The 23995-nt window shown below is 42.7% G+C and overlaps 1 protein-coding gene across 2 annotated transcripts; it reads left to right on the top strand.

Moving 5' to 3' along the window:
* The first annotated feature begins 278 nt into the window (after window positions 1-278).
* Window positions 279-18659, top strand: LOC311109029 (adenosine 3'-phospho 5'-phosphosulfate transporter 2-like). Of its 2 annotated transcripts, XM_084151812.1 has the most exons (11): window positions 279-543; window positions 2027-2135; window positions 2458-2688; window positions 3351-3472; window positions 3867-4021; window positions 15896-16003; window positions 16395-16492; window positions 16835-16927; window positions 17083-17194; window positions 17755-17824; window positions 17933-18659. In XM_084151812.1, the coding sequence occupies exons 3-11, from the start codon at window positions 2470-2472 to the stop codon at window positions 18081-18083; spliced, it is 1128 nt and encodes a 375-aa protein (XP_084007938.1). In that variant the 5' UTR covers window positions 279-543; window positions 2027-2135; window positions 2458-2469; the 3' UTR covers window positions 18084-18659. The 2 variants fall into 2 exon arrangements, with proteins under 2 accessions (XP_084007938.1, XP_084007939.1); XM_084151813.1 differs by lacking the exon at window positions 2027-2135 and having other exon boundaries at window positions 455-543.
* The last annotated feature ends 5336 nt before the right edge of the window (window positions 18660-23995 follow it).

Raw genomic sequence — 23995 nt, 5'->3', positions numbered from 1 at the left:
TAGGTTGTGGATATCTCTAACTACACATAAGACCAAGCTTACCAATAGTCAGATGCAAATGCATGATGTGAACAAAAATAAAAACATATTTTCTGTTTTGCACCGACTGATTAGTCTACGAATGTAGTTTCCCTATGCCTCTGCATTTCCCTTTTCACCTGCTCTGGTGTAGTTTTTCATTTAACCAGTATTCAACCAGGTAATTTGACTGAGAACGCCTTCTTATTTACAGCAACGACTTTAGAAATAGTTACCCTCCACCAATGGGAAACGAGGTCATAGTTCGACGCGAGTCAGCGCTTAAGTTATTGGCTGTTGCCAGGACAGCAGTACGCAAGTTAGCAGATGTGCTACTGGTCTTTTCGCCTCAGAATGATTAAAATTTTAATAATATAACCGCACATTCGCTTTATGAAATGGACCTGCCACGTTTGGAAACATGCTAATGTTCCGACTCGATTGAAAAACAACGGCACCATACATATTTCAAACCCGGAAGTGTTGTTCAGCTAGCTAGCATGCTAGCTTGTAGCAGCTAGCCAGGTATATATATTTTTCAGAAAAGCTGCTTCCTAGCATGCAAAGAAGTTAGGACATTTTATTTTGAATTGCGAAATAACAGCGCTGTTGCTAATAAGGCTGGTCGGAATGTATGTCATGTTGGTGTTTTGAAAATGTTCAGTGGTCGTTTTAGGATTTGCCACACAGCTCACTGCAGTGGTTAGCTAGCTAACTAAGTACACTACATGACCAAAGTATGTGGACACCTGCTCGTCGAACATCTCATTCCAAAATCATGGGCATTAATATGGAGTTGGTCCACCCTTTGCTGCTATAACAGCCTCTGCTCTTCTGGGAAGGTTTTCCACTTGATGTTGCAACATTGCTGCAGGCTTGCTTCCATTCAGTCACAAGAGCATTGGTGAGGTTTGGCGATTAGGCCTGGCTCGCAGTCGGTGTTCCAATTCATCCCAAAGGTGTTGGATGGGGTTGAGGTCAGGGCTCTGTGCAGGCTAGTCAACTTCTACCAAATCAATCTCAACAAACCATTTCTGTATGGACCTCACTTTGTGCACAGGGGCATTGTCATGCTGAAACAGGAAGGGCCTTCCCCAAAATGTTGCCACAAAGTTGGAAGCACATAATCGTCTAGAAAGTCATTGTATGCTGTAGTGTTAAGATTTCCCTTCACTGGAACTAAGGGGCTTAGCCCAAACCATCAAAAACAGCCCCAACCATTATTCCTCCTCCACCAAACTTTAAAGTTGGCACTATGCATTGGGGCAGGTTGTGTTCTCCTGGCATCTGCCAAACCCAGATTCGTCCGTCGGACTGCCAGATGGTGAAGCGTAATTCATCACTCCAGAGAACGTGTTTCCACTGCTCCAGAGTCCAATGGCGGCGAGCATTACACCACTCCAGCCAACGCTTGGCATTGCGCATGGTGATCTTAGGCTTGTGTGCGGCTGCTCGGCCATGGAAACCCATTTCATGAAGCTCCCGACAAACAGTTATTGTGCTGACGTTGCTTCCCGAGGCAGTTTGGAACTCGGTAGTGAGTGTTGCAACCGAGGACAGATGTGAGCTTGTGTGGCCTACCACTTCGCGACTGAGCCGTTGTTGCTCCTAGAAGTTTCCACTTTACAATAACAGCACTTACAGTTGACGGGGGCAGCTCTAACAAGGCAGACATTTCACCAACTGACTTGTTGGAAAGGTGGCATCCTATGACGGTGCCACGTTGAAAGTCACTGAGCTCTTCAGTAAGGCCATTCTACTGCCAATGTTTGTCTATGGAGATTGCGTGGCTGTGTGCTTCATTTTATACACCTGTCAACAACGGGTGTGGCTGAAATCGCCTAATCCACTAATTTGAAGGGGTGTCCACATACGTTTTGGTGATGTAGCTAGCTAATCCACTAATTTGAAGGGGTGTCCACATACTTTTGGTGATGTAGTGTAGCTAGCTAGCTAGATTACTAGCATATTAGCTAACAATTAATCATTGTTGTACTCAATCATATAGCTAGCTAGCTGGCTTAGTAGCGCTGCACATCTAGGGGAGTCAAATCCAGAGATGCCCACGGAAATCAGATGAATGATAATTGCACTGTTGCTGTCCTTGATTGTAACAGGTAAGTTCTCTAGCTAGCTAGCTATGCCAGTTCTGAATTGGCCAATGTGTGTCAGTGATACTTAATGCAGTGTTGGCTACTATCTGAGCGTGCAAATACACAGACAACTTTTCTTCCTCATCTTCCCACCCTCTGTTTATACCATAAAACGTACATTAATAGCCTGCCGTTTATTTGCTGAAATGTGTGCTGTTGCCCAGCTATTAAAAGGGATAGGCGGCTATTTGAGACTGCGTTTAGTTGAAGTTTTACGGTAGTCTGACAGTCGCGTATTTTGCAACATAAGTAATGAAACTACCTTGTTCCTGTCTTTGTTCCCCAGCCCCCAGACACCATGAGTGACAAATTAGGCCTGATGAACTACAACAACGACCGGAAGCATCTGTCTATCTCCATTCCGTCGTCCAGTGAGGTCACGATGTCTCCGCACATCAAGTCTGTGGAGGAGCTGAGAGTGCTAGGCATCAACCTGAGCAGCTTCAACACAGCCACCCAGTTCGGCATCTGCACTGCGGGCGTCTTCCTCTTTTACCTCCTCTATGGTTACCTACAGGTAAGCTGAAGGTGTATTCACTAGGAACCAAGCAGAAGCAAACGGGGAGGGACCTACCTGAAACTCTAGTTTTTTCGTTGCAAAACGTTTTCCGTTGAGATTGTTTTGCAACTGTTTTGCTACAGTGTGCTAGAGTGATTACACCCCAGGCTGCCTCTGACTAATTCGTTAGTGGCGGATGTTCCCTAGGCTATGAGCCAGAGGCTCTGTTCCAATGTCCACACTTTTTTTGAAGAAAGGTGTATTATGAATGTATTCTTAGTAGTATATGAGTTTATTGCAAACACATGTCAACTTTTCCACATTCTTCACTTTATGGCCACATGTACTCTAAATCTCAACCTGGTACAGTCTTAAGAGGATGGGTTTCTTTCTAGGTTCCTTCCTTCTAGGAAGTTTTCCTGGAAACTGTGCTTTCTCTTCTGCTGTGCTTGTTCCTCGTGGAGGCTTAGTGACAACTGCTGATGTAAAAGGGCTTAATAAAATACATTTGATTAATCGATCGATTCACCTGTACAATTGGTTATTGCCACATGCAAAGTAGGGAAACTTTATCAGCAAGCCTCACTGAAGATTCTGTGAAAAGCCACAGGAAAAGTTGTGATTTACCTCACCGTAGGCCTGAAAAAAAAACTTAGCACAATTTGTTTGTCTGTTTTCAGGAGCTAATATTTTCCATGGAGGGTTTCAAGCCCTTTGGATGGTACCTCACCCTGGTACAGTTTGGGTTCTACTCCCTGTTTGGACTGGTGGAATTGCAGCTCACACAGGACAAACGGAGAAGGTAAACGAGGAAATTAAAGGGAATTGAGTTCCATTAGGCCTCTGCGCTTCAGCTAACAAAAGTAGGATGGTGTTCATCAATAAAGACGGGAATCCAAAAGTAGTGCTTTCCAGAGAAGAAAGTCCATAGATGGACTAGCCTATTTCATGGTTAATGGCGTTTGAGCACTATAAAAACAGATTTACTTAATCATAGAATGATGATCAGGCTCTATCCCGTTAACTATACATATTATCTTAATAAGCTATGTGCATTATAACGCCAAAGAATATGACCTGTGATCTCTCACTAGACCTCACTATATCAACAACACTTCATTTTGTATTGCTAGTAACCTTTTGTATTTGTTTTTGTTGTCATCCCACAAGGCTAATTGCTCCTTTTCTCATTGCAGAATACCAGGGAAGACGTACATGATCATAGCATTTCTAACGGTGGGGACCATGGGTCTATCAAACACCTCACTGGGTTACTTGAATTATCCTACACAGGTCATCTTCAAGTGCTGCAAACTCATTCCTGTCATGATAGGAGGGATATTCATTCAAGGTAAGTGGATCTCTGTTTGTATGAGAGCACGTATTCACAAAGAGTCTCAGAGTAGGAGAGCTGATATAGGATTAGTTGAGCCTTTTAGAGCTTAATGAATAAGATTATATGGACAGGGGGGACATGATCCTAGATCAGCACTCCTACTGAATACGGGCCCTGATCTTGACGTGAATAATGTTTGTCATTTTGCATGACTGTGATAATGAACTTAACAATAGAGAAAAATCATAATAGATGCACTCTATAGAAATGTGTGTCTTACCACACACTGTCTAAAAACCTATATGTGTCTTACCTCACACTGTCTAGAAACCTATGTGTGTCTTACCTCACACTGTCTAGAAACCTATGTCTTATCTCACACTGTCTAGAAACCTATATGTGTCTTACCTCACACTGTCTAGAAACCTGTGTGTCTTACCTCACACTGTCTAGAAACCTATGTGTGTCTTACCTCACACTGTCTAGAAACCTATATGTGTCTTACCTCACACTGTCTAGAAACCTATGTCTTATCTCACACTGTCTAGAAACCTATATGTGTCTTACCTCACACTGTCTAGAAACCTGTGTGTCTTACCTCACACTGTCTAGAAACCTATATGTGTCTTACCTCACACTGTCTAGAAACCTATATGTCTTACCTCACACTGTCTAAAAACCTATATGTGTCTTACCTCACACTGTCTAGAAACCTATGTGTGTCTTACCTCACACTGTCTAGAAACCTATGTCTTATCTCACACTGTCTAGAAACCTATATGTGTCTTACCTCACACTGTCTAGAAACCTGTGTGTCTTACCTCACACTGTCTAGAAACCTATGTCTTATCTCACACTGTCTAGAAACCTATATGTGTCTTACCTCACACTGTCTAGAAACCTGTGTGTCTTACCTCACACTGTCTAGAAACCTATGTGTGTCTTACCTCACACTGTCTAGAAACCTATATGTGTCTTACCTCACACTGTCTAGAAACCTATGTCTTATCTCACACTGTCTAGAAACCTATATGTGTCTTACCTCACACTGTCTAGAAACCTGTGTGTCTTACCTCACACTGTCTAGAAACCTATATGTGTCTTACCTCACACTGTCTAGAAACCTATATGTCTTACCTCACACTGTCTAGAAACCTATATGTGTCTTACCTCACACTGTCTAGAAACCTATATGTGTCTTACCTCACACTGTCTAGAAACCTATATGTGTCTTACCTCACACTGTCTAGAAACCTATGTGTGTCTTACCTCACACTGTCTAGAAACCTGTGTCTTACCTCACACTGTCTAGAAACCTATGTGTGTCTTACCTCACACGGTCTAGAAACCTATATGTGTCTTACCTCACACTGTCTAGAAACCTGTGTCTTACCTCACACTGTCTAGAAACCTATGTGTGTCTTACCTCACACGGTCTAGAAACCTATATGTGTCTTACCTCACACTGTCTAGAAACCTATATGTGTCTTACCTCACACTGTCTAGAAACCTATGTCTTATCTCACACTGTCTAGAAACCTATGTGTCTTACCTCACACTGTCTAGAAACCTGTGTGTCTTACCTCACACTGTCTAGAAACCTATATATGTCTTACCTCACACTGTCTAGAAACCTATGTGTGTCTTACCTCACACTGTCTAGAAACCTATGTGTATCTTACCTCACACTGTCTAGAAACCTGTGTGTCTTACCTCACACTGTCTAGAAACCTATATGTGTCTTACCTCACACTGTCTAGAAACCTATGTGTGTCTTACCTCACACTGTCTAGAAACCTATGTGTCTTACCTCACACTGTCTAGAAACCTATATGTGTCTTACCTCACACTGTCTAGAAACCTATATGTGTCTTACCTCACACGGTCTAGAAACATGTCTTACCTCACACTGTCTAGAAACCTGTGTCTTACCTCACACTGTCTAGAAACCTATGTGTCTTACCTCACACTGTCTAGAAACCTATATGTGTCTTACCTCACACTGTCTAGAAACCTATTTGTGTCTTACCTCACACTGTCTAGAAACCTATGTGTGTCTTACCTCACACTGTCTAGAAACCTATGTGTGTCTTACCTCACACTGTCTAGAAACCTATGTGTGTCTTACCTCACACTGTCTAGAAACCTCTGTGTCTTACCTCACACTGTCTAGAAACCTATATGTGTCTTACCTCACACTGTCTAGAAACCTATGTGTGTCTTACCTCACACTGTCTAGAAACCTATGTGTGTCTTACCTCACACTGTCTAGAAACCTATATGTGTCTTACCTCACACTGTCTAAAAACCTGTGTCTTACCTCACACTGTCTAGAAACCTATGTCTTACCTCACACTGTCTAGAAACCTATATGTGTCTTACCTCACACTGTCTAGAAACCTATGTGTGTCTTACCTCACACTGTCTAGAAACCTATGTGTGTCTTACCTCACACGGTCTAGAAACTTATATGTGTCTTACCTCACACGGTCTAGAAACATGTCTTACCTCACACTGTCTAGAAACATGTCTTACCTCACACTGTCTAGAAACCTGTGTCTTACCTCACACTGTCTAGAAACCTGTGTCTTACCTCACACTGTCTATAAACATATGTGTCTTACCTCACACTGTCTAGAAACCTATGTGTCTTAACTCACACTGTCTAGAAACCTATGTGTCTTAACTCACACTGTCTAGAAACCTATATGTGTCTTACCTCACACTGTCTAGAAACATGTCTTACCTCACACTGTCTAGAAACCTATGTGTCTTACCTCACACTGTCTAGAAACCTATATGTGTCTTACCTCACACTGTCTAGAAACCTATGTGTGTCTTACCTCACACTGTCTAGAAACCTGTGTCTTACCTCACACTGTCTAGAAACCTATGTGTGTCTTACCTCACACGGTCTAGAAACCTATATGTGTCTTACCTCACACTGTCTAGAAACCTGTGTCTTACCTCACACTGTCTAGAAACCTATGTGTGTCTTACCTCACACGGTCTAGAAACCTATATGTGTCTTACCTCACACTGTCTAGAAACCTATATGTGTCTTACCTCACACTGTCTAGAAACCTATATGTGTCTTACCTCACACTGTCTAGAAACCTATATGTGTCTTACCTCACACTGTCTAGAAACCTATATGTGTCTTACCTCACACTGTCTAGAAACCTATATGTGTCTTACCTCACACTGTCTAGAAACCTATGTCTTATCTCACACTGTCTAGAAACCTATGTGTCTTACCTCACACTGTCTAGAAACCTGTGTGTCTTACCTCACACTGTCTAGAAACCTATATATGTCTTACCTCACACTGTCTAGAAACCTATGTGTGTCTTACCTCACACTGTCTAGAAACCTATGTGTATCTTACCTCACACTGTCTAGAAACCTGTGTGTCTTACCTCACACTGTCTAGAAACCTATATGTGTCTTACCTCACACTGTCTAGAAACCTGTGTGTCTTACCTCACACTGTCTAGAAACCTATATGTGTCTTACCTCACACTGTCTAGAAACCTATATGTCTTACCTCACACTGTCTAGAAACCTATATGTGTCTTACCTCACACTGTCTAGAAACCTATATGTGTCTTACCTCACACTGTCTAGAAACCTATATGTGTCTTACCTCACACTGTCTAGAAACCTATGTGTGTCTTACCTCACACTGTCTAGAAACCTGTGTCTTACCTCACACTGTCTAGAAACCTATGTGTGTCTTACCTCACACGGTCTAGAAACCTATATGTGTCTTACCTCACACTGTCTAGAAACCTATATGTGTCTTACCTCACACTGTCTAGAAACCTATATGTGTCTTACCTCACACTGTCTAGAAACCTATGTCTTATCTCACACTGTCTAGAAACCTATGTGTCTTACCTCACACTGTCTAGAAACCTGTGTGTCTTACCTCACACTGTCTAGAAACCTATATGTGTCTTACCTCACACTGTCTAGAAACCTATATGTGTCTTACCTCACACTGTCTAGAAACCTATGTCTTATCTCACACTGTCTAGAAACCTATGTGTCTTACCTCACACTGTCTAGAAACCTGTGTGTCTTACCTCACACTGTCTAGAAACCTATATGTGTCTTACCTCACACTGTCTAGAAACCTATGTGTGTCTTACCTCACACTGTCTAGAAACCTGTGTCTTACCTCACACTGTCTAGAAACCTATGTGTGTCTTACCTCACACGGTCTAGAAACCTATATGTGTCTTACCTCACACTGTCTAGAAACCTATATGTGTCTTACCTCACACTGTCTAGAAACCTATATGTGTCTTACCTCACACTGTCTAGAAACCTATGTCTTATCTCACACTGTCTAGAAACCTATGTGTCTTACCTCACACTGTCTAGAAACCTGTGTGTCTTACCTCACACTGTCTAGAAACCTATGTGTGTCTTACCTCACACTGTCTAGAAACCTCTGTGTCTTACCTCACACTGTCTAGAAACCTATATGTGTCTTACCTCACACTGTCTAGAAACCTATGTGTGTCTTACCTCACACTGTCTAGAAACCTATGTGTGTCTTACCTCACACTGTCTAGAAACCTATATGTGTCTTACCTCACACTGTCTAAAAACCTGTGTCTTACCTCACACTGTCTAGAAACCTATGTCTTACCTCACACTGTCTAGAAACCTATATGTGTCTTACCTCACACTGTCTAGAAACCTATGTGTGTCTTACCTCACACTGTCTAGAAACCTATGTGTGTCTTACCTCACACGGTCTAGAAACCTATATGTGTCTTACCTCACACGGTCTAGAAACATGTCTTACCTCACACTGTCTAGAAACATGTCTTACCTCACACTGTCTAGAAACCTGTGTCTTACCTCACACTGTCTATAAACATATGTGTCTTACCTCACACTGTCTAGAAACCTATGTGTCTTAACTCACACTGTCTAGAAACCTATGTGTCTTAACTCACACTGTCTAGAAACCTATATGTGTCTTACCTCACACTGTCTAGAAACATGTCTTACCTCACACTGTCTAGAAACCTATGTGTCTTACCTCACACTGTCTAGAAACCTATATGTGTCTTACCTCACACTGTCTAGAAACCTATGTGTGTCTTACCTCACACTGTCTAGAAACCTGTGTCTTACCTCACACTGTCTAGAAACCTATGTGTGTCTTACCTCACACGGTCTAGAAACCTATATGTGTCTTACCTCACACTGTCTAGAAACCTGTGTCTTACCTCACACTGTCTAGAAACCTATGTGTGTCTTACCTCACACGGTCTAGAAACCTATATGTGTCTTACCTCACACTGTCTAGAAACCTATATGTGTCTTACCTCACACTGTCTAGAAACCTATATGTGTCTTACCTCACACTGTCTAGAAACCTATATGTGTCTTACCTCACACTGTCTAGAAACCTATGTGTCTTACCTCACACTGTCTAGAAACCTATATGTGTCTTACCTCACACTGTCTAGAAACCTATGTCTTATCTCACACTGTCTAGAAACCTATGTGTCTTACCTCACACTGTCTAGAAACCTGTGTGTCTTACCTCACACTGTCTAGAAACCTATATATGTCTTACCTCACACTGTCTAGAAACCTATGTGTGTCTTACCTCACACTGTCTAGAAACCTATGTGTATCTTACCTCACACTGTCTAGAAACCTGTGTGTCTTACCTCACACTGTCTAGAAACCTATATGTGTCTTACCTCACACTGTCTAGAAACCTATGTGTGTCTTACCTCACACTGTCTAGAAACCTATGTGTCTTACCTCACTGTCTAGAAACCTATATGTGTCTTACCTCACACTGTCTAGAAACCTATATGTGTCTTACCTCACACGGTCTAGAAACATGTCTTACCTCACACTGTCTAGAAACCTGTGTCTTACCTCACACTGTCTAGAAACCTATGTGTCTTACCTCACACTGTCTAGAAACCTATATGTGTCTTACCTCACACTGTCTAGAAACCTATTTGTGTCTTACCTCACACTGTCTAGAAACCTATGTGTGTCTTACCTCACACTGTCTAGAAACCTATGTGTGTCTTACCTCACACTGTCTAGAAACCTATATGTGTCTTACCTCACACTGTCTAAAAACCTGTGTCTTACCTCACACTGTCTAGAAACCTATATGTGTCTTACCTCACACTGTCTAGAAACCTATGTGTGTCTTACCTCACACTGTCTAGAAACCTATGTGTGTCTTACCTCACACGGTCTAGAAACCTATATGTGTCTTACCTCACACGGTCTAGAAACATGTCTTACCTCACACTGTCTAGAAACATGTCTTACCTCACACTGTCTAGAAACCTGTGTCTTACCTCACACTGTCTAGAAACCTGTGTCTTACCTCACACTGTCTATAAACATATGTGTCTTACCTCACACTGTCTAGAAACCTATGTGTCTTAACTCACACTGTCTAGAAACCTATATGTGTCTTACCTCACACTGTCTAGAAACATGTCTTACCTCACACTGTCTAGAAACCTATGTGTCTTACCTCACACTGTCTAGAAACATGTCTTACCTCACACTGTCTAGAAACATGTCTTACCTCACACTGTCTAGAAACCTATGTGTCTTACCTCACACTGTCTAGAAACCTATGTGTGTCTTACCTCACACTGTCTAGAAACCTATGTGTGTCTTACCTCACACTGTCTAGAAACCTATGTGTGTCTTACCTCACACTGTTTAGAAACATGTCTTACCTCACACTGTCTAGAAACCTATGTGTCTTACCTCACACTGTCTAGAAACCTATGTGTGTCTTACCTCACACTGTCTAGAAACCTATGTGTGTCTTACCTCACACTGTCTAGAAACCTATATGTGTCTTACCTCACACTGTCTAAAAACCTGTGTCTTACCTCACACTGTCTAGAAACCTATGTCTTACCTCACACTGTCTAGAAACCTATATGTGTCTTACCTCACACTGTCTAGAAACCTATGTGTGTCTTACCTCACACTGTCTAGAAACCTATGTGTGTCTTACCTCACACGGTCTAGAAACCTATATGTGTCTTACCTCACACGGTCTAGAAACATGTCTTACCTCACACTGTCTAGAAACATGTCTTACCTCACACTGTCTAGAAACCTGTGTCTTACCTCACACTGTCTATAAACATATGTGTCTTACCTCACACTGTCTAGAAACCTATGTGTCTTAACTCACACTGTCTAGAAACCTATGTGTCTTAACTCACACTGTCTAGAAACCTATATGTGTCTTACCTCACACTGTCTAGAAACATGTCTTACCTCACACTGTCTAGAAACCTATGTGTCTTACCTCACACTGTCTAGAAACCTATATGTGTCTTACCTCACACTGTCTAGAAACCTATGTGTGTCTTACCTCACACTGTCTAGAAACCTGTGTCTTACCTCACACTGTCTAGAAACCTATGTGTGTCTTACCTCACACGGTCTAGAAACCTATATGTGTCTTACCTCACACTGTCTAGAAACCTGTGTCTTACCTCACACTGTCTAGAAACCTATGTGTGTCTTACCTCACACGGTCTAGAAACCTATATGTGTCTTACCTCACACTGTCTAGAAACCTATATGTGTCTTACCTCACACTGTCTAGAAACCTATATGTGTCTTACCTCACACTGTCTAGAAACCTATGTGTCTTACCTCACACTGTCTAGAAACCTATATGTGTCTTACCTCACACTGTCTAGAAACCTATGTCTTATCTCACACTGTCTAGAAACCTATGTGTCTTACCTCACACTGTCTAGAAACCTGTGTGTCTTACCTCACACTGTCTAGAAACCTATATATGTCTTACCTCACACTGTCTAGAAACCTATGTGTGTCTTACCTCACACTGTCTAGAAACCTATGTGTATCTTACCTCACACTGTCTAGAAACCTGTGTGTCTTACCTCACACTGTCTAGAAACCTATATGTGTCTTACCTCACACTGTCTAGAAACCTATGTGTGTCTTACCTCACACTGTCTAGAAACCTATGTGTCTTACCTCACTGTCTAGAAACCTATATGTGTCTTACCTCACACTGTCTAGAAACCTATATGTGTCTTACCTCACACGGTCTAGAAACATGTCTTACCTCACACTGTCTAGAAACCTGTGTCTTACCTCACACTGTCTAGAAACCTATGTGTCTTACCTCACACTGTCTAGAAACCTATATGTGTCTTACCTCACACTGTCTAGAAACCTATTTGTGTCTTACCTCACACTGTCTAGAAACCTATGTGTGTCTTACCTCACACTGTCTAGAAACCTATGTGTGTCTTACCTCACACTGTCTAGAAACCTATATGTGTCTTACCTCACACTGTCTAAAAACCTGTGTCTTACCTCACACTGTCTAGAAACCTATATGTGTCTTACCTCACACTGTCTAGAAACCTATGTGTGTCTTACCTCACACTGTCTAGAAACCTATGTGTGTCTTACCTCACACGGTCTAGAAACCTATATGTGTCTTACCTCACACGGTCTAGAAACATGTCTTACCTCACACTGTCTAGAAACATGTCTTACCTCACACTGTCTAGAAACCTGTGTCTTACCTCACACTGTCTAGAAACCTGTGTCTTACCTCACACTGTCTAGAAACCTATGTGTCTTACCTCACACTGTCTAGAAACATGTCTTACCTCACACTGTCTAGAAACCTATGTGTGTCTTACCTCACACTGTCTAGAAACATGTCTTACCTCACACTGTCTTGAAACCTATGTGTGTCTTACCTCACACTGTCTAGAAACATGTCTTACCTCACACGGTCTAGAAACCTATGTGTCTTACCTCACACTGTCTAGAAACCTATGTGTGTCTTACCTCACACTGTCTAGAAACCTATGTGTGTCTTACCTCACACTGTCTAGAAACCTGTGTGTCTTACCTCACACTGTCTAGAAACCTATGTGTGTCTTACCTCACACTGTCTAGAAACATGTCTTACCTCACACTGTCTAGAAACCTATGTGTGTCTTACCTCACACTGTCTAGAAACCTATGTCTTACCTCACACTGTCTAGAAACGTATATGTGTCTTACCTCACACTCGTTACACCCTCACCTCCAAGCAATGACCACTGTTCAACAGTTATTTCGGAGTTCCGTCCATACTTTTTTGGGGGTTGTTTGCGAGTGTCAAGTTTGAGGAGGCCTAGTGCTCAGTATTCTGCCTTTCGTCTCCAAGACATGGTCTTCATAATGGTTCTACGTCCTAGCTATCAGAAGCTAGCTGTTTTCTTTCCTTTCTCCCTCTGCCTGTATTGACGATGCAGACCACAGGTCCCCCAGGGGGGCTAGTTGGAAGCACTACTGCATTCTCACAGGATGCGAACGAGATCTGATGTGAACCCTTCAAAGGGGGAATGAAAGCACGACCAACCTGCTGCGTCACATTGTCCCCCCAAGGCATCTATCGGCCTGTTTAGGAAGGTTCTTCAGCCTCCTCTTCCTTTCCTTTTCTGTTGCAGTTTTCCAACACGAACCAACCTCAGCCCTCTCCTCTCTCCCCCCTCTTGTCCTGTTTGGATTTGATTGAAAAGTCCAGTAGAACGTTTTTTGCGTGGCTGAACTTGTTCAAAGGGCCATGTGCACCTGCCAACCTTTCAGATTCAGATTGAGTGTTCAATAGTCACATGTACAGGGTTGCAGGTGTGATTGCAGGGTACAGTGAAAATCTTACGCTTCGAGCTCCAACATGCAGGTCTAAATGAAATGAAATAATGAAAATGGTAACAAAAAACAACAATAGAAATAGCTCTATCAGTGAGGGGAAAAAGTATTTGATCCCCTGCTGATTTTGTACGTTTGCCCACTGACAAAGAAATGATCAGTCTATCATTTTAATGGTAGGTTTATTTTAACAGTGAGAGACAGAATAACAACAAAAAAATCCAGAAAAACGCATGTCAAAAATGTTATAAATTGATTTGCATTTTAATGAGGGAAATAAGTATTTGACCCCTCTGCAAAACATTACTTAGTACTTGGTGGCAAAACCCTTGTTGGCAATCACAGAGGTCAGACGTTTCTTGTAGTTGGCCACCAGGTTTGCACACATCTCAGGAGGGATTTTGTCCCACTCCTCTTTGCAGATCTTCTTCAAGTCATTAAGGTTTCGAGGCTGACGTTTGGCAACTCGAACCTTCTGCTCCCTCCACAGATTTTCTATGGGATTAAGGTCTGGAGACTGGCTAGGCCACTCCAGGACTTTCATGTGCTTCTTCTTGAGCCACTCCTTTGTTGCCATGGCCGTGTGTTTTGGGTCATTGTCATGCTGGAATACCCATCCACGACCCATTTTCAATGCCCTGGCTGAGGGAAGGAGGTTCTCACCCAAGATTTGACAGTACATGGCCCCATCCATCATCCCTTTGATGCGGCAAAGCTGTCCTGTCCCCTTAGCAGAAAAACACCCCCAAAGCATAATGGTTCCACCTCCATGTTTGATGGTGGGGATGGTGTTCTTGGGGTCATAGGCAGTATTCCTCCTCCTCCAAACACAGCAAGTTGAGTTGATGCCAAAGAGCTCGATTTTGGTCTCATCTGACCACAACACTTTCACCCAGTTCTCCTCTGAATCATTCAGATGTTCATTGGCAAACTTCAGACGGGCATGTATATGTGCTTTCTTGAGCAGGGGGACCTTGCGGGCGCTGCAGGATTTCAGTCCTTCACGGCGTAGTGTGTTACCAATTGTTTTCTTGGTGACTATGGTTCCAGCTGCCTTGAGATCATTAACAAGATCCGCCCGTGTAGTTCTGGGCTGATTCCTCACCGTTCTCATGATCATTGCAACTCCACAAGGTGAGATCTTGCATGGAGCCCCAGGCCGAGGGAGATTGACAGTTCTTTTGGGATGTAGCTCAGTTGATAGAGCATGGCGTTTGCAACGCCAGGGTTGTGGGTTCGATTCCCACAGGGGGTATGAAAAAAATAAAATAATGTAAGTCGCTCTGGATAAGAGCGTCTGCTAAATGACTAAAATATAAATGTAAATGTTTTGTGTTTCTTCCATTTGCGAATAATCGTACCACCTGTTGTCACCTTCTCGCCAAGCTGCTTGGCGATGGTCTTGTAGCCCATTCCAGCCATGTGTAGGTCTACAATCTTGTCCCTGACATCCTTGGAGAGCTCTTTGGTTATGGCCATGGTGGAGAGTTTGGAATCTGATTGATTGAATGCTTCTGTGGACAGGTGTCTTTTATACAGGTAACAAGCTGAGATTAGGAGCACTCCCTTTAAGAGTGTGCTCCTAATCTCAGCTCGTTACCTGTATAAAAGACACCTGGGAGCCAGAAATCTTTTTGATTGAGAGGGGGTCAAATACTTATTTCCCTCATTAAAATGCAAATGAATTTATATAACATTTTTGACATGTGTTTTTCTGGATTTTGTTGTTGTTATTCTGTCTCTCACTGTTCAAATAAACCTACCATTAAAATTATAGACTGATCATGTCTTTGTCAGTGGGCAAACGTACAAAATCAGCAGGGGATCAAATACTTTTTTCCCTCACTGTACATAATAACCTGCAGCCAGTGAGACACGTGCCTCTCTCAACTCACGCTGATCTGAGGCAGAGCCCTTGTCACAAAGGGAAATGCCCTTTAGATCACCTTTTTAGTTTCAAAGGTTTGGATGATTGGATGTCCAGTCATGACAGGTGTTGGATCAATCGGAATCATCAGAAAAAAAGTTCTCGACACTGAGATCCACTGAGTGTATTCAACTTTCTATCCAAGTGGAACGTGTCAATCAAGTAGTCTCCCTGAATTCTAAGTCAGCTGCTATGGAGGAATTCCCTTGACTCTGTAGTCTTAACGGCTCTCTGTTTTCTAGGGAAACGGTACAATCTGGCGGATGTATTGGCTGCTCTCTGTATGAGTCTAGGACTCATCTGGTTCACCCTAGCTGACAGTAAAGTGGCACCCAACTTCAATGCAACAGGTAACGGGAATTTTAATCTGTTATGTATCTACTGGTAAATCGGCCCTATGGTTACGACACTGTTTAGCCAAGGATCAATCCTTTCACCATCCAAATAATTTTAAAGACAAGAACGTGTATCAAAGTAATCAGAATACTGACATTTATGAGCATGGGGCAAATTAAGTCTAGTAGTTGTTACCTGGGCTGGGACTGAAGTACTTTTAAATGTGGAGTTTGAACTCCTTTACTTAAAGAGTCTGAGTTTGTACCACATATGTACAAACATATAGGTTTCCCCACACTCTGAAAATACAGGCACAGAAAGGATGCTGTTTCAGCAATTCCAAAGCCTCCATTGCTGTGCTGTTATTGGTTACGGTGGTTAACCTGGTTGTGTCTGGTGTTTTAGGGGTCCTCCTCATCTCCCTGGCTCTGTGCGCTGACGCTGCCATTGGGAACGTGCAGGAGAAAGCCATGAAGCTCCACAACGGCTCCAACTCTGAAATGGTACTGGTATTTTATTAGGATCCCCATTAGCTGTTGCGAAAGCAGGAGCTACTCTTCCTTGGTTCCACACAAAACATGAAACATGACATAATACAGAAGGTTAATAGAAAAGACAACAGCTCAAGGACAGAACTACATCAAAAAAATGTTTTAAGTCACACGTAGCCTACATATCAATACATACACAGAAACTATCTAGGTCAAATAGGGTAGAGGCGTTGTGCCGTGAGGTACTGAGGACCTGCCTTGAAACCAACGTGGTATATTTATATTGCAAACCCAATTGTATAAACTGTCCTGAATCACCTGAGACTTATGTGAAGGATTTTGCTTGTGTTCAAGGTTTTGTATTCCTATTGCATCGGTTTCGGGTACATATTAACAGGCCTGTTGGGTGTGGGTGGATTGGGACCAGCAGTGGCTTTTTGCTCTCAGGTTAGTAGAACCCTCTCTGTCATGTTTCATTATAATAGTTGAAACATGCACCGTTCTGTAGTTGGCATTTGTTTGATGCGCTCTGTGGATAACATATGAATTGGTAAAAGATGTTGATATGACAATCTATTGAATCATTATTTTATTTTTTTCAGCATCCTGTGACGACATACGGTTATGCATTCTTCTTCTCTCTCACGGGGTACTTTGGCATTTCATTTGTGCTGGCCTTGATCAAACTCTTTGGAGCCCTGGTCGCAGTCACAGGTGAGAAGACCGTTCGGGTCTGGGCAAACGCTTTGCTTGCGGAACCGCATAAAATAACTCTCACTCTCTTTTTATGTCTGAAAGTGTTCAATTGAACAGTTCCCATTGTTTCCTATGACTAGTCCATATTTTACTATCAAAAAAACGTTTTAATTCAGAATATTGGGAATTTTTGGACCAATGGAATCTTGAGTTAGGGAAGTTCTAAGTAAGCATATGGTTCCACATAATGGCCCCTACAATATGACTTGTGATATCCTTACTAACCCTCCAACTTATCTCTAAATTCTAAACGCATAAACGTTTGACATTTCGCAGTGGTAGAAAAGTAATATCAGATTACTGAAATGAAGCCAGATTAGAGTGATCGTAATCTTATTTAAAAGTTCTGGAAACTTCCAGATTCATTTTGACATTAACTGCAAGACAAATGTCTAAGTAATCTCATCACCAAAGTTAAAGAAATGTATCTTTCCTAGATGTCCATTGGATGTGACAAACTTAGATTCAAGGTTGTGTGGTATTCTTTTTCTCACTCTTCTATCTTCTGTTCATTTCAGTGACGACCGGACGTAAGGCTATGACGATTGTACTATCCTTTATGTTCTTCTCAAAGCCTTTTACTTTTCAGTAAGTCATTTTATCTTCAGTCTCTTCTATTTGACTTTAGTTACATTTAGCCTGCTTTCAAGGCACTGGAAACATTCTAACGTGCCTCTCCGTTCCATTTCCTCTCAGGTACATATGGAGTGGCCTTTTAGTTCTGTTCGGAATTTTCCTGAATGTTTACAGCAAAAACAAAGACAAGATGAAGCTGCCATCTTTGGCCGACCTCAGGAATATGGTTCTAACAGGGAAGAAGGTCAGGCTGCTATCACAGAACGTGTAGTAAGATAAACAAACGTTTTTCTAACGTTCCTATCTAACATGGACCTAATAACGGGTGGGCTCCTAATGCATTTTAAGGCCATAGAGCCCCACCCATAAACATTCCCAGGAGGAGGATGTGGATGTGGTGCATCTACGAGACTCTGAAAGGGAAGCTGGCGCCTTAGCTAACCTGAATGGCACAGTTTTCCACTGTAAGTGACTATTACTTTAGCCTGTGCAGGACGAAGGGGGACGAGACGTTTGAAAGATAGGCTATAGACTTTTATTGAACTGATCATGTCCGAAATTGAATGTTTACCAAAAAATGTTTACTTAAAATGGCATATTTTCACCCGCATGTGCCAGAAGACACACAAAAAAAAGAAGGTTTTACTCAATCACTGTCTGAGAAATGTCTTCTTATGGTTTGTTTGTCATTTATATCCAATTGGACAAAAGTCCTCTCAGCAGCACAGTGACATCTTATCACGCTCGGAAGTGTATAAACGTGTGAACTGCCATATTTGTGAACCATTTGTTTTGGTGAAAGGGTAGTAGCTCTCTTTACATTAAAAACAAACTGGGAAGTTTATCCAAAAGGTTTTTTTTTCATGTGCTTTCATATATTACAGTGTAAGTAGCTGGCTTGCCAGCAATCTCTTATCCATTGGCTGCAGAGGAGGGAGTTGAACGGCTGCCAGGGAGCTTCTCAGATGTTTACCCATCAGATGGCCCCGGGGCTTGTTTTATTAGTCATCCTGGAATAAGATGGCACTAGAAAGAAAACAAACATTGTTCACAGGGCTAGGCTTTAGACCTAATTTGGATGAGCGGAACATGGTGTGTGTGTGTCAGGATGACATTAGGGAGAATGCTAGATTGTCTCCTCTAGGAAATAATGATGCTGCAACCAACACCTGGGTTTTTATTGAGGATTGGGGTGGATCGTGATTACTTATGATTTTGGGGGTTGATAATCCCTTGCTACATTTAGCAAATCATGCGGTGATATTTTAAATCCAATTGTTTTAATTGACAAACATACATCCTGACCTCTTCGGTTTCTGCTATCCCCAAAAGGGAAAGAGAGTGAAATCTGTGTATAACCTATGACGTTAGAATACATATGGTTTCTACAGAAGACAACGCAGTGCACAGGTTGTCATCTCCCAAGAGGTCCAGACCCATCTATCCCCATTCAGTTCAGCTGGTGCAGTTATGTCTGTTTTACACAAAGGAGCCTTTGATGTGCCACCACCTCTCCTGTGAACAAACGGCTCCACTCAGGGAACAGAAAAGCAGGAAGATTGAGACATTCAACTTGCCCTCCCTAAACGGTGGACCCTAGTCTACGTCTAAAGGGTGGACCCTAGTCTACGTCTAAAGGGTGGACCCTAGTCTACGTCTAAAGGGTGGACCCTAGTCTACGTCTAAAGGGTGGCCCTAGTCTACGTCTAAAGGGTGGACCCTAGTCTACGTCTAAAGGGTGGCCCTAGTCTACGTCTAAAGGGTGGACCCTAGTCTACGTCTAAAGGGTGGCCCTAGTCTACGTCTAAAGGGTGGACCCTAGTCTACGTCTAAAGGGTGGCCCTAGTCTACGTCTAAAGGGTGGACCCTAGTCTACGTCTAAAGGGTGGACCCTAGTCTACGTCTAAAGGGTGGACCCTAGTCTACGTCTAAAGGGTGGACCCTAGTCTACGTCTAAAGGGTGGACCCTAGTCTACGTCTAAAGGGTGGACCCTAGTCTACGTCTAAAGGGTGGCCCTAGTCTACGTCTAAAGGGTGGACCCTAGTCTACGTCTAAAGGGTGGACCCTAGTCTACGTCTAAAGGGTGGACCCTAGTCTACGTCTAAAGGGTGGACCCTAGTCTACGTCTAAAGGGTAAACCTGACTATGGTATTATAGGTGCAATCTGTAAGAGTTTGCCAATACAAATAGTCCATCAGCTAATTTAAATGATTTGAGGGAAAATTACACTGGTCCTCCGTAGCTTGGTGTGAAATTACAATATTAGCCAGCTCTGTATGGGGCAAGATACTGCTCTGTTAGAGATCTAATGGAAGTGGAGATGTTACAAGCTGACATCCAGGCAAGAAAACAACACAGGGCAATTAGTAATTTGGTATTTCATAAAAGCTTTCAGCTTCTCAGCGCTGACAAAGTGATAGCTCCTCCTCAAGGTTCCAGTGTCTCCAGGCTACAGTGGAACCCTCGCAGGACTGTTCATTTGGGTTCATCTATGGAGTGGCAAGTGTTACACAAACGTCTTTCACCCTTTATTTCCTGCAAAAGACAAAAATCGATTGGAGAGATATTTTGTGGATTCTTTCGAACATTTTGGTGTTTTTGAACTACACCAGAAGAAATATTATTTAATTATTATTTAAAATATTTTTTGCGGATACATTTTTTGACGTGATGCTGCGGTGACCTCATACGATGTAACAACCACGGATAGGCTATCATTCACTGTATGTTGAGAGGTTGGTATTATGATGTTAGGCACTAGACCTCTATAATCAACCGCTGAGATGCAGTTGCCCATGGTTCATTCCATGCTGCAGAGGGAGGGAGCAGTGCTTCTTCCATCCCTCTGAAAGGACATTATGGGATAGAAAACCCTGTTGACCCACGGAAAACTACACCATTTGTCTTCTAGCACCACGAGAACCCTCTAACAAAAAATAATAAAAAATAAAGGCTAACCCCCAGTTTGAAATGCAACATTTTAATCATCCATCAAACGTTGCATATTTTGACTTTGGTGTCCCTGTCCACTTCGGGTAAACAGATCCTAATTATCATAAAATCATATGTAGAGAAAATGGTAAAATCACCAATAACACCTTTAATCCAAATATAGGACCACCACTGGTAGGAAACAACCTCCCAGACGTTTTTGAACCAACACGTTCCTCTGAGTAACCGCTCAATAAATGGACACATAGTAGGAGTACAGGAATCTTTGTCTTTGTTTCTGCCTCTCTCTCTCTCTCTCTCTCTCTCTCTCTCTCTCTCTCTCTCACACACACACACACTCGCCGCCTCTCTCTCTCTATCACACACTCGCCGTCTCTCTCTCTCTCTCTCTCACACTCTGTCTCTCTCGCTCTCTCTCTCTTATTTATGTCACCCGTTTACCTGGGTCCAGTGACCTCTGCGCTGTTCCGCTGGCCTCTCCCAATAAATAATGGGAGTTGTCTACAGCTCATCGCAACAGCAAATAGGGTGGTATATAATGTTGACCTCTTCAAATTGCCACAGTGGGGTGGTCTGGCAGCCTATTCATTACAGCTCTTAGTTCAGCGGGAGCAGCCGTTTTCATCCTTGGGTCTGGGTGGGTGAGGGAGGGAGGGAGAGTAGTCGCTGGATTCACATGAAGGCTGTGTGGAGTGAGGGTGTCCTGTAATGCTGGGCTTCCATCAGCTAGTAGACCTAAAGTAGGTCATGAGCTCTCCCTTTGTGCCTCACACATCTGGGGTGTAGTCAGTGGATGGCTTGGGTAGATCTGTGGAGACTGGATGGAAACGATGGTTATTGATATAGGATGATAAAGGGAGTATGGATGGACAATAAGTCAACAGAAGGATAGTAAATGAAGAGGTATTACTTCATTTAGGTAGCTAGTCATTTGTACTTTGTAGGGCAGTGTTCCCCAACAGGCAGCCCGCTGGGGATTTTATTTGGCCCCCCAAGTTCTCTGAGCAACACATTTATTTATTTGTTATTATTTATTACATTTTTGTTGTTGGACACATTCCTGGTAAAATCACCAGGAAATCAGCTCACAGTGATTTTAATTTCAGAAATCTGTTTCCAAGTATTCCCACGCAGAAACAGAGAGGCATATGTGATGGTATCCCAGTGTAATCAAGGTTTGAAATGATTTTGTTTTTGTCAAATACTATATCTGTTTGGGATTCTTGCAGTCAATTTGCAGTGTTCCGGCACCCCGACCATCCACACAAAGAAAAATCGGCCCACGGCTGTATGTAATTAGGGACCCCTGTTGTAGGGTAAGGAAAGTCAACACAGATTCTTTCAACAGAAGTGTCCTATCATGTTGAAATGCGGTGAAACCTGAGTCATGTTCATTTGGACACACCGTAGCAAAACGTTTTGCAACAGAAAACAAAAAATTGCATACATTTTCTTATTGGACAAGTTCAAAACCGAACACTACCCTTTCTTGACGTTGGGCCTTCCTCCAACATTGAGCCAGTACACTTCCCCGCAGCAGCACCTTCCACCCAAACTCATTACCACCCTCCTGCCTCAAAATAAACACACTCCTAATATGAAGGCCGTCTGTTGAGCAGGGACATATTTCCGCAGCCCCGGGGCAGATGTTTACCGTCCTCCTCGCTGTAATTCCTGTAAAGGATGCAACATGTATCAGTGATTGCAGTCATAATTAGCAAGGTGCCTGGTAAAGTGAGCTGGAGAAATGGGATGATCCTAATTTTCCTTCGTCTGTTCCTCGACAATAAAAAAAGAATGTCCCTGGCAGCCCTACTGTATGTCGTTAGGATTTATTTGACTGTGCTGTCTGTGATTATAAAGTCCTTTTTAAACTAGTGGTGAAAGCCTTGGCAAGGAAAGTAGGAATTCCTTTAAACAGCTGTCCCTTGATCTTCCCCACTGTACCAGTAAATGTACTCTAGTGAGTCTGGAATGATAAGCATGTATGAGCACCCGTTTCCGTTCATGATGTAAGTGTGCTTTACTTTATCGTATTCATTGTTATATACCTGGTGGGCTTAGAACAGATAGATGTGTCTGCACTGCAACAAATATTTGTGTGTGTGTGCTGGAATGTAAAGTGGGTGATCCCCGGTGGCCATGACAACCCTGTGTATATATTCAGATCATGATGTGTCCAAGTTATGTTAACTACATCCGTCCATCCTTGCATGAAAATACGTGTGAGTGTGTAGCATATCGGTGTGTGTGTGTATGTGTTACATTAATGCATGTAATAAGTCTTCCACTCCAGATTTGCTGTCAGCAGCCAGCAACCACAAGGTCCACACACTTCATTCCTGTCAGGGACTTAACAGCTTGAGCCGGCCCAAATATTATGCAGTCACTCATGAAGAGAAATTCTTAATAATAAATATCAAGCTAATAATGAATGGGCTGGCGACTGCTGTTGTCTTGGGGGCATAATATCTAATTTCCTCCCAATGTTTCATATCCTTACTCCTGCATGTCGTGACAGTCCATCATTACACCAGGTTTCTATCACTTGTATTTATTTTTCAAATCAATATATAAATCATTGCCAAGCCCTGTTACAGATGAGTTCCAATAAATACAAGTGACGGGCAAATGAAGAATGTTAACCACTGCTCCTCTCTCTCTCTCTCTCTCTCTCTCTATCTCTCTCTCTCTTGCATGGTGCTGCACAGCTAGGCAGCAATCAGCCCCCTGGGTGCCAGACAGCAATCAGCCCCCTGGGTGCCAGTACAGCACTCAGTGTGTGGAAAATCTCTCTGAAAGTCTCTTGCAAAGCCACGTATTTAATTATATACTACTTAAATAATGCACAGTGCATCTTTAAGCAGCCAGGGAGGGGGAAAAAAACACTCTTTATACCTGTATCATAGCCTATATACCATCAGTAGGTATACAATAGGAGCCTGTAAGCCTACACCGTGGAGCTAGCTATATAGAGGCTAGGTGTTCCAGGAGCAGGTTCCTGTCTGGTCTGTGTATAAGGGACTTTTCAAAGGTGGAACTCAGTGGAATGGAAGAATAAGGGGTCAAATGAGGGAAGTGGAGCAAGGGGGTCCAACGACGTTAGAAAAATAGGGCTGCCATGTTGAATCCTGACGCAGCCTGGGAAGAGCGGGGGGATAGTTGTGGGCCAGTCGGCCCCATAACAGACCTCTCGTATGAAGGGAGCGCTGTGTTGGCTTGATACCTGG

Source organism: Coregonus lavaretus (assembly GCF_964263955.1).
Source record: "Coregonus lavaretus genome assembly, chromosome: 34".
Classification (NCBI taxonomy): Eukaryota; Metazoa; Chordata; class Actinopteri; order Salmoniformes; family Salmonidae; genus Coregonus; species Coregonus lavaretus.
This window is presented reverse-complemented; position numbering and strand designations above follow the sequence as displayed.

Coding starts and splice junctions, on each gene's coding strand:
- LOC311109029 (XM_084151812.1), top strand. CDS start 2,470: ATGAGTGACAAATTAGGCCTGATGAACTACAACAACGACCGGAAGCAT. Junction 16,493..16,834: donor ACGGCTCCAACTCTGAAATG/GTACTGGTATTT, acceptor CTTGTGTTCAAG/GTTTTGTATTCCTATTGCAT. Junction 17,825..17,932: donor TCAAAGCCTTTTACTTTTCA/GTAAGTCATTTT, acceptor ATTTCCTCTCAG/GTACATATGGAGTGGCCTTT.